At 44.3% G+C, this 11458-nt stretch overlaps 1 protein-coding gene across 1 annotated transcript; it reads left to right on the top strand.

Annotated features, from left to right (window-relative positions):
• The first annotated feature begins 4928 nt into the window (after positions 1-4928).
• Positions 4929-11048, top strand: OXA1L (OXA1L mitochondrial inner membrane protein). The gene is made up of 10 exons (XM_033188615.1): positions 4929-5045; positions 5529-5690; positions 6239-6452; positions 9032-9175; positions 9434-9519; positions 9703-9867; positions 10046-10150; positions 10259-10421; positions 10509-10589; positions 10675-11048. Exons 1-10 carry the CDS (start codon positions 4983-4985, stop codon positions 10821-10823), a joined length of 1332 nt encoding a protein of 443 aa, XP_033044506.1. The 5' UTR covers positions 4929-4982; the 3' UTR covers positions 10824-11048.
• The last annotated feature ends 410 nt before the right edge of the window (positions 11049-11458 follow it).

Raw genomic sequence — 11458 nt, 5'->3', positions numbered from 1 at the left:
CGGGGTTTCTCTATGTTGGTCAGGCTGGTCTCAAACTCCCGACCTCCGGTGATCTGCCCACCTCAGCCTCCCAAAGTGCTGGGATTACAGGTGTGAGCCACCGCGCCCAGCCTCTTCTCTTATTTTTCTACTTCTTTTCTTATACTTACTTAAGGTCCAATTTGCTCTTTTCTTCTATCAAGATGGATGCTCATGTGATGTCAGCAAAATGGTGGACAACAAAGCCACCATTTGTCGGGTGGGATAATCCAGCCATTTGGTGGGACAATCCAAGCTTTCATTATCCCACAGAAACTTCATAAAACAACCAGAAATTAGCTGAACTAACGTGTAAGAGCTCCAAAAAACAGTTAAAAGTTTACAGTAACCAAGTGAATGCCCACCTTCAAAATGTTGAGAAAGTTTTGTGGTGTTTTTATTTGCCCTTGCCCCCTCCTCCTCCCTGATGTGGCAGTGCTCTTAGTCTGGAAGAGGCAGCAGCCTAATTCCAAGTTCCCTCCCTTAAATGGAAGGGAGAAGAGCAAAGCTTTTCACAAATTATTGTGTACATATGGGGGTTACCTAAAGGACTGGCCTCAGGTCTCAGAAAAGCGGTAGTCATTGCTCATGAAAGCTGCAAGGAGACTACAGACCCACTGACATATGGAGTAAAAGACTATGGGTGGATACATACAGTAGACCATCTAAGGCCCCAGGAGAAACTGGATTGAGACTCTTTAGGAAATAAGACATTCAAAAGCAGCCATGTATATGGGGAAATTGGGAAGTTACACATGCCCAGGTAAGACACTTGGTCAGAAAAGCCCTGAAAAGACCTTAAGCCTTCACCTCAGCTGATCCCTAGGCTCAAAGCAAGCCTCACTCATTGTTGAAGAACTGTACCAGTATAGAGCCAATCTGCAAGGACTAGGGGAGTTAGCTGTTTTTTCAAATGTCTAATTTCCAACAAAAACTACAAAAATTACAAGGCATACAAAGAAACAGGAAAACATGGCACATTCAAAGGAGTAAACTTAATTGGCAGAAACCATTTCTGAGGACACCCAGACATTAGACTCACCAAACAAAGACTTTAAGGCAATTATCTTAAATTTGCTCAAACAGCTAAAAGAAAACATGGACAAAAAACTAAAGGAAATCAGGAAAATGGTATATTAACAAAATTAGAATATCAAGAAAGGGACAAAAATTGTAAAAAGGAGCTAAACAGAAATTCTACAGCTGAAAGACACAATAACTGAAATGAAAATTCACTAGAGGAGCTCAAACACAGAAGAATCAGTGAACTTGAAAATAGGACAATTGAAATTTTCAAATCTGAGGAGCATAAAGAAAAATAAAGAAAAGTGGATAGGCCAAGTGAGGTGACTCATGCCTGTAATCCCAGCACTTTGGGAGGTCAAGGCAGGTGGATCACTTGAGGTCAGGAGTTCAAAAACAGCCTGGCCAACGTGGCAAAATCTCATCTCTGCTAAAAATACAAAAATTAGCTGGGCATGGTGATGAGTGCCTGTAACCCCAACTACTCAGAAGGCTTAGGCAGGAAAATTGTTTGAACCTGGGTGGCAGAGGTTGCAGTGAGCCAAGACTGTGTCACTGCACTCTAGCCTGGGCAACACAGTGAGGCTCTATCCCAAAAAAAAAAAAAAGTTGACAGAGACAAAGGAACTTGTGGAATACCATTAAGTAGACCAACATATGCATTACAATTCCCAAAGAGGAGATAAAGGGGCAAAAGGATTATTTAAAGAAATGGCTGAAAACTTCCCAAATTTGATGAAAGACACTAATCTACAAATCCAAGAATCTCAATAAACTCCAAGTAAAATAAATCCAAAGAGACTCACACTGAGACACATTATAATCAAACTGTTGAAAGACAGAGAATCTTGACAGCAGCAAGAGAGAAGCAACTCATAATGTAAAAGTGATCCTCAATAACACTATCAGCTGAAGTCCAATCACTCTGGAAAAAAAAAAAAACAACTATTGGCCATTTTCTCAGCAGAAACCTTGGATGCCAGAAGGCAGTGGGATAATACATTTAAAGTGCTTTAAAAAAAAAAAAAACTGTCAAGACAGGCATGCTGGCTCACACCTGTAACCCCCAATACTTTGGGACGCACCAAGGTAGCTGCGTAGATCACTAGAGCCCAGGAGTTTGAGACCAGCCTGGGCAACATGGTAAAGCCCTATCTCTACAAAAAAAACACAAAAATTAGTTGCACATGTAGTCTCAGTTACTCAGGAGCCTGAGGCAGGAAGATCACTTGAACCTGGGAGGTCAAGGCTACGGTGAGCCATGATCATGCCACTGCACTCCAGTGTGGGCAACAGAGAGAGATCTTGTCTATTTAAAAATATATATTTATATATATATGAGAAATCTACTCTGCCTGTTTTCCATAAAGGGAATAACAAAGCCTGGATGACAGCATATCTGTTTACCCTACAGTTCACTGAATATTTGAAGCTCACTCTTGACACCTACCCCTCAGAAAAAAAGATTCCTATCAAAATATTATTGCAGGCTGGGCACAGTGGCTTATGCCTGTAATCACTAGATTACAGGCAACATTTAAGGAGACCAAGGCAGGAAAATCACTTGAGGCCAGGAGTTCGAGACCAGCCTAGGCAACACAGCAAGACTCAGTCTCCATTAAAAAAAAAAAAAATTACTGATCATTGATAGTGCACGTAGTCACCCTATAGCTCTGATCGAGATGTACAAGGAGATTAATGTTGTTTTCACGCCTGCTAACACAAAATATTTTCCATAGCCAGTGGATCAAGAAGTACTTTTGACTTTCAAGTCTATTATTTAAGAAATATATTTTGTAAAGCTATGGCGGCCATATATAGCAATTCCTATGATGGATCTGGGCAAAGTAAATTGAAAACATTTTGGAAAGGATTCACCATCCTAGATGCCATTAAGAGCATTTGTGATTCATGGGAGGAGGTAAAAATATCAACATTAACAGGAGTTTAGAAGAAGTTGATTCCAGCTCTCATGGTTGATGTTGAGGGGTCTAAGACTTCATGCAGGGATGTAACTGCAGATGTGGTAGAAATAGCAAGAGAACTAGAATTGGAGGTGGAACCTGAAGATGTGACTGAATTGCTACAATCTCATGATAAAACTTTTAACAGATGAGGAGCTGCTTCTTCTAGACAAAGAAAGTGGTTTCTTGAGAAGAAATCTACTCCTGGTGAAGATGCTGTGAACATTGTTGAAATGACAACAAAAGATTTAAAATATCACATAAACTTAATTGACAAAGCAGCAGCAGGGTTTGAGAGGACTAACTCCAATTTTGAAAGAAGTTCTACTGTGGGTAAAATCCTATCAAACAGCATCACATGCTATAGAAAAATCTTTCATGAAAGGCACAGTCAATTGATGGAGCAAATTTCACTGTCTTATTTTAGGCCACCTCAACCTTCAGCAACCACCACCCTGATCAGTCAACCAACATCAAGGAAAAATATGACTTGCTGAAGGCTCAAATGATCGTCAACATTTTTAAGTAATAAAATATTTTCAAATTAAGGTATGTACATTGTTTTTTAAACATGTTATTGCACACTTAAGGGACTGCAGTATAGGGTAAACATAACTCTTTTTTTTTTTTTTTTTTTTTTGAGACAGAGTTTCGCTCTTGTTGCCCAGGCTGGAGTGCAATGGCATGATCTTGGCTCACTGCAACCTCCACCTCCCAGGTTCAAGCAATTCTCCTGTCTCAACCTCCCAAGTAGCTGGGATTACAGGTGCCCACCACCACCCTTGGCTAACTTTTATATTTTTAATAGAGATGGGTTTCACCATGTTGGCCAGGCTGGTCTCAAAGTCCTGACCTCAAGTGATCCAATGGCCCTGGCCTCCCAAAGTGATGAGATTACAGGCGTGAGCCACTGCACCCTGCCAAGACCTTTAATTACCTTACACAACAAAGTCTGGAGATAGACGGTTCCAAGCATGGTACAGCAGCTCAATATCATCAAGTATTTGGGTGTTTTCTATCCTTGCCTTCAATCATCTTCAGCACGTGAGTTTTTTTTTTTCTTTTTTTTTTTTTTGAGATGGAGTCTCACTCTATCGCCAGGCTGGAGTACAGTGGCACAATCACGGCTCACTGCAACCTCTGCCTCCCGGGTTCAAGTGATTCTCCTGCCTCAGCCTCCCAAGTAGCTGGGATTACAGGCGCCCGCCACCATGCTCGGCTAATTTTTGTATTTTTAGTAGAGATGGGGTTTCACCATGTTGGCCAGGATAGTCTCGATCTCTTGACCTCGTGATCCACCCGCCCGGGCCTCCCAAAGTGCTGGGATTACAGGCCGGAGCCACCGCGCCCGGCCTGCACGTGAGCTTTTCATCTCGAAACTTGTCCCCTCATGGTCAGTCCTCACACCACCCCACTTACAGAAGAAAAAATGGAAAGGTGAAGTCTCCTCTGGAAGCTTTGTCTTTTTATCTGGGAGGAAAATATTTCCCAGCGGCTGCCTCCTCTTCATTTCTGTCAGACTCTAGACTACCCTCAAATTTCATTGGACCTGCGATTACAATATTACCTAGCAATAAGAATCAAAAGAATCGAACATCATTGAGTGGGAAAAATCCTCTGCAAGTACAGCCAAGACTTTTCTGAGGCTATTTTTAAACTGACGAATCAGAGGACAATCGCGACATTAGAGGAAAATTACCCAGGTTTACGCCATCACAAACGATGATAGCTTACGATGATAGCTAACCTGGCTCTTCGACTTCCTTTCAATCTCCAGAAAAGGCTCTCTGCGTGCTCATGGTAACGCGGCTTTTCACATTTTTACCCACTTCAAATATGGCCGCCAAGCTCGGTTCTCTTTTACCACCTGATCTGCGGCAACAACTCTGGCTTCATGCCCGCTTCCAAAAGTGCTTCCTCTCGCGGGGTTGTGGTTCTTAGTGCGCAGGCGCAAAAGCAAGTCCTCTTCCGGACAAAATGGCGATGGGACTGATGTGCGGACGCCGGGAGGTTCTGCGCCTGCTACAGTCCGGGCGTCGGGTAAGGATGCCCCGGGGCTGAGCACCGGGATGCTGCCCTGACCCAGTGAACCAAGCCCCAGGACAGCTCCTGCTAGGGGTATGAGCAGACGCTGACCCGCTCACCGGGACCTGAATGTCATGACCTCGGATCATGTGAGGACGCGCTAGGGTTAGTCCCCAACACTGTGGGCTCAGCAGCCCGGTGTCAGCTTCTGAAATTGGCTTCGCCCCTGGCGAGAGCACTTCGGCCTAGTTCTCAGGGCCCCCCGATGTGAGTCTACGATAACTGAGATGCGGCGAACCGGAATTCAAGCTTTGTTCTGCAGGCATCGCCAGCTGCATGCCTTCGGGCTAGCGGTCTGCGCGCGGTAATAGCAATGTCTGCACCTGTAGTGGCCGGGCTGCTTGCTTCCTGGGAAGTTAGCATAATGAATCCCCTTTGCCCCCACGCGAGGACTTCTGCTCCCGGTAAAGGGGCTCCATCATCCTTTTACACGCTTAGGTCCACAGCGTCACAGGGCCCTCGCCATGGCTCGGGAAACCGCTGATCGCACGGCTCCTATTCCCAGCAGCCCGGTGCTGCTGTCGCCCACACTACCTCTTCCTTGCGGCTTCCGGCCCCCGCAGCCTCAGTACCTCTGCCATCTCGTTTGCAGAAGTCCAGGTAAGAGGCCTTTCGTTCCTGCAATATTAGGAGTGGTGTTTCCTGGTTAGTTTCATATTCTGTTTTGTTTGGGAGCAGGGGGAATATGAAGCAGAGTTCTTGTCCACGCTCCACACAGCTCTCCAAAATGGTAGCATCTCTGCTTGGGATGAATTTTCAATTCAGTGGGGAAATGATTGGAAGTACAACAGGAGAGATGTTATATTGGGTTTTCTGAGCTGTTTTAAAGAAAAGTAATTGTTTCTTGTTAATATATGATAAAAGTCATAATAGTAATATTCAAATGGCTGACGTTTGGGAAACAGTGATAAAAGAAATAACTTCCCAGCATGAAGGGAAGTCATGGAATCTTACTCAAAGTAACTTCTCTTCCTACCTATTGATAAAAATGAGATGTCCTTTTTAAGCTTGAATTCCACGTACACTAGGGTAACCTGGAAGAACAAGAAGTAGAGAGAACAGAACCCAGTACTGGTTATTTTAAGAAGGTCTCACTTTCTATGTGTTCACTACTGAATAAATATCATACAAGGCTTTCTTTCACACAGGTTCAGGCCCCTCCTGTTGTTCCTGCAACTCCCTCACCCGCAGCGGTACCTGAGGTGGCTTCTGGAGAGACTGCAGATGTAGTCCAAGCTGCTGCAGAGCAGAGCTTCGCTGAACTGGGGCTGGGGTCATACACCCCAGTGGGACTGATCCAGAATTTACTGGAATTTATGCATGTTGACCTGGGCCTACCTTGGTGGGGGGCCATTGCTGCATGTAAGGGGAATATACCCTGGACACGGGTTAGGGATAGAACCTCATAGATGGCAATTATTTGAATGGATTCAGGAAGTAGTTGCAGAAACTCTGGGATCAGAAAAGCAGATGATTTCAAATGAGCAATAGAGGCACATGATACCTAGATGCAGTCTACCTATATTTCTTAAAGAGCATTATAAAACCACCAGATCATCTGGGATTCAAGAAGTATAGATATTTGAATACAAACATGGGGTTAGAGTCAGGGGACCTTATTAACAGTCATGAAGCTGTCCTGGTTTAGAAGAATAGAGCTTCGAGTCAGGCACTTAAACCCCCAAATTCGGAAGTCACTCACATTGCTTTTGTAAAGGCTGAAACTCTGCTTTGAATTATGTGTCTCTCTGCCACCTTGCTCCATCAATGATCTCTTCTCTCCCCTGTGTCTTCAACGTTTCCCTCCTTATTGCCCTACCCTGAACATGTAAACATGCTCAAGCATACCCATGTGTTACTTGGGGGAAAATTTCTTCACTTCATCCTTAGTTCCCCTTCACCTACTACCCTATCTTTCTTCTTCCTTTGATGGCTGTTATTTATTTATTTTGTTGTTGTTAATTTTTGTGGATACCTAGTAGGTGTATATATTTCTGGGCTACATGAGATGTTTTGATACAGGCCTGCAAGGTGTAATAATCACATCATGGAGAATGAGATATCTATCCCCTCAAGCACTTATCCTTTAAGTTACAAAGAATCCAATTACACTTTATATTTTATTTTATTTTATTTTATTTTATTTTTTTAAACAGAGTTTTGCTCTGTCACCCAGGCTGGAGTGCAGTGGCCTAATCTCGGCTCACTGCAACCTCCACCTCCCAGGTTCAAGTGATTCTAATGTTTCAGCCTCCCAAGTAGCTGGGACTACAGGTGTACCACCACACCTGGCTAATTTTTACATTCTTTATTTTAAAATATACAATTATTACTGATTATAGTCACCCTGTTGTGCTATCAAATAGTAGATCTTATTCTTTCTAACTAATTTTTTTTTTACCCATTAATTATTCCCAACCCTGACTACCCTTCCCAGCCTCTGGTAACCTTCCTTCTGCTCTCTGCCCATGATTTCATTTGTTTTGATTTTTAGATCCCACAAATAAGTGAGAACATGGTGATGTTCGTCTTTCTGTGCCTGCCTTATTTCACTTAGCATAGTGATCTCCAGTTCCATCCACGTTGTCACAAATGACTGGGTTTCGTTCTTTTGATAGCTATTACTTAAAAGATTGCTCTGCATCCAATGAGCCTACTTCTTTCCATTTACTCTCTCAGCCATCTGGCTTTTACTCATATCGCCTGATTTGAACTGCCAGTAACATAATTGCTAAATCCACTTTTATTATACTTGGTCTTTCTGCATTAGACACTTTAGACCTTAAAATCAATCCTTTCCCAGGCGTGGTGGCTCATGCCTGTAATCCCAGCACTTTGGGAGGCCGAGGCAGGAAGATCACAAGGTCAGGAGTTTGAGACCAGCCTGGCCAATATTGTGAAACCCCATCTGTACTAGAAATACAAAAATTAGCGAGGTGTGGTGGCAGGTGCCTGTAGTCCCAGCTATTTGGGAGGCTGAGGTGGGAGAATCGCTTGAACCTGGGAAGCAGAGGTTGAAGTGAGCCAAGATTGCGCCACTGCACTCCAGCCTGAGCGACACAGCAAGAGAACGAGACTCTGTTCAAAAAAATAAATAAATAAAGTTAATCCTTTGACTTTTATGATAACCTTTCCTGATTTTTCTCCCTGTCTTTCTGACCATACTTTTGCATCTCCAGATTATCCTACCTACCCCTTCAGTGCCAGTAGTCTGGATTCTATCCTTAGCTCCCTTCTCTTTCTACTCCACATCATTCATCATAATGTTGATAAAGCCTAAACCTATAACCTAGTCTCATATTTGACATCACCATGTTCTCACTTATTTGTGGGATCTAAAAATCAAAACAAATGAATGACCAGGAGAAATGAAGTGTGAGAAAAGAAATATGAAGGAGCTAAAGCAGTAGGCCATCAGATTATTTCCTACTCCAGGGATTTCTAGAACAATGGCTTTCAGACTTCCTTCCTGGAAGCCCCAGAGTTTTGTAAAGGGACCTCTGAGCAAGGTGAAGGCTGCCACATAAACAATCCTGTGGCCAGGCTTTTCCTTTGCTCAGGGCAGCTTTTTTTTTTTTTTTTTTGTACATTGGGGCTACATGTACAGTTTGATGGAGCGGGGAGGCTCTTTTGATCACAGAAAAGTTTGGAAGCTATTGATCTAGAAAAGTGCTCTGTCACCTTTTTGTTTGAGGAAACAAACAGGATTCCTAATCATCTGCTTAGAGAAGTTAATGCCATACTTTTGTGATGCCGAATCAGAGAACTGAGTCTTAAAGAAACTAATTCATACCCCTGACCCTAATTCTGGGCCTCTTAGGCATAAGTCACAGAATGGACAAGGCAAGAATAAGATCCTTTCAATAAGGACCTAAAAACCTTCAGCCTTCTAGCTGCAGAACTGCTTTAATTTCACTCCAATCCTAGTTTGTATTTTCCAGGTACAGTCTTGGCCCGCTGCCTCATTTTTCCTCTCATCGTGATGGGCCAGCGAGAGGCAGCCAAGATCCACAATCACTTGCCAGAGATCCAGAAGTTTTCCAGTCGAGTCAGAGAGGCCAAGTTGGCGGGAGACGATATTGAGTGTGAGTCAGTTGCAGAATGAGCATGGGAGAGGACCACATTTGCACTTTTCCTTACATTCTGCTGGGGGAAAGGAACAATGTGAATCAGAAGTTGCCACAGTCGGGAAAGTTCTAAAGATTTATCTGTTTCTTGGGCCTAATGCTCCCAAGGACTGGCCAGGGTTGGTTCGAAATTTCACAGGCCAGGTAGATGATGAGGATGTTCACCTGCACTGATGTAACTGTTACTCCAACCATTAATTTCCCCTCACCTCACAGTTTACAAGGCTTCCTCGGAGATGGCATTTTACCAGAAAAAACATGGTATTAAACTCTTTAAACCTCTCATTCTTCCTCTGACTCAGGTGAGCAAAAACATTTCCTTCCTTATTTCATCCTGTACCCATCAAATTTCCTCTCTGTGTTTGATGTGCCCCAGGCCCCCCCAAAAAACAGGTGGTGGTGGATTATACATGGCTTTCAGTAGTGGAGTGATGAAAATGTTTCCTCTGGTAAAGCATGCTGACACTGTTTATCTTGTGTAATAGGCCCCAATCTTCATCTCCTTCTTCGTTGCTTTGAGAGAGATGGCCAACCTTCCTGTGGTCAGCCTGCAGACAGGTGGCCTCTGGTGGTTCCAGGATCTCACGGTATCCGATCCCACCTACATGTTACCACTGGTAGTCACCGCCACAATGTGGGCTGTCCTTGAGGTAAGCCCAGATTGGCCAAGTGCCAGGCCTGCAAAGTGAACTGGGATTGGAGGGTAAAGTAATTGTACAGAAGGGTCATCCTTCACTTGCTGGAGAAAGAGTTGATGGGTAAGAGATTAGAGACAGGTTCACTGAAACTGACAGCTTTCTCACTTTTCTACCCCACTTCTTTTGGCAGCTAGGTGCTGAGACAGGTGTGCAAAGTTCTGACCTTCAGTGGATGAGAAATGTGATCAGAGTGATGCCCCTGATAGCCTTGCCCGTAACCCTGCATTTCCCCACGGTATGTAATGCCTTATGGGCTGGCTCCAAGGCCTTCTGCCTAGCCTAGCCACCTAGCAAGCTGACCAGGGATACATCTTCTGAGTCCCTTCTCTGTGTTCTCACCCAGGCAGTGTTTATGTACTGGCTCTCCTCCAATTTGTTTTCCCTGGGCCAAGTATCCTGTCTCCGGATTCCAGCAGTACGCACTGTACTTAAAATCCCCCAGCGTGTTGTACATGACCCTGACAAATTACCTCCACGGGAAGGCTTCCTAGAGAGCTTCAAAAAAGGTAAGAACTCGTCCTCTGTGAAACAGGACTAGGGAGAGGGGTCTAAAAATAGGAATGCAAGTGACTGTCTTGCACCTCTTTACACAGGCTGGAAAAATGCTGAAATGGCGCGTCAGCTGCGAGAGCGTGAACAACGCATGCAGAATCACTTGGAGCTAGCAGCCAGGGGTAAATAGTCCTTTCAGGCCAAAATTCTGTCTTTTGTTTCTTCTTTCTGTTCTTCGTTGAGATTTGTTTTCTCTTCTCCCCTTAGGTCCCTTACGACAGACCTTTACCCACAACCCTCTCCTACAACCTGGAAATAATAACCCTCCCAATATCCCTAGCAGCAGCAGCAGCAGCAGCAGCAGCAGCAGCAGCAAACCAAAGTCAAAGTATCCCTGGCGCGACACGCTTGGCTGACTTACGTTCCGTGCGCATTCTGGCAGGAACTCTGTCTCTTCAAAGACTCATCCTCAAAACAAGACTTGACACTGTGTCCTTGCCCCAATCCTAGGAACTGTGGCACACAGAGATGTTCATTTTAAAAACGATTTCACGAAACACTCTTATACTCATGTTTATAAGAGAGCCCTGGGTAGCCAAGTGATCTTCCCATTCACAGAGTTAGTAAACCTCTGTACTACATGCTGCTTCCTGATACTTATTGAACAGGGAAATGAGTGTGTGCTTCAGAAAACTGAAGAATACCCAGCACTTTGGGAGGCCGAGGCGGGCGGATCACCTGAGGTCAGGAGTTTGAGACCAGCCTGGCCAACATGGGGAAACCTCATCTCTACTAAAAACACAAAAATAGCCACGCGTGGTGGCGCACACCTATTGTCCCAGCTACTCGGGAGGCTGAGGCAGGAGAATTACTTGAACCTGGGAGGTGGAGGTTGCAGTGAGCCAAGACTACGCCACTGCACTCCAGCCTGGGCAACAGAGAGAGACTCTGTCTCAAAAAAAACCGAAGAATAGAGTGGGTCATGATTGCTTTTGCTGGCCCATGGCATTAGAAAATACAGTGTTTTAACCTGGCATTAAGGGTTTAAACT

Source organism: Trachypithecus francoisi, unplaced genomic scaffold (assembly GCF_009764315.1).
Source record: "Trachypithecus francoisi isolate TF-2019V2 unplaced genomic scaffold, Tfra_2.0 Lachesis_group3, whole genome shotgun sequence".
NCBI lineage: Eukaryota > Metazoa > Chordata > Mammalia > Primates > Cercopithecidae > Trachypithecus > Trachypithecus francoisi.
The sequence above is the reverse complement of the archived record's forward strand: the minus strand, read 5'-3'. Positions and strand labels throughout refer to the sequence as shown.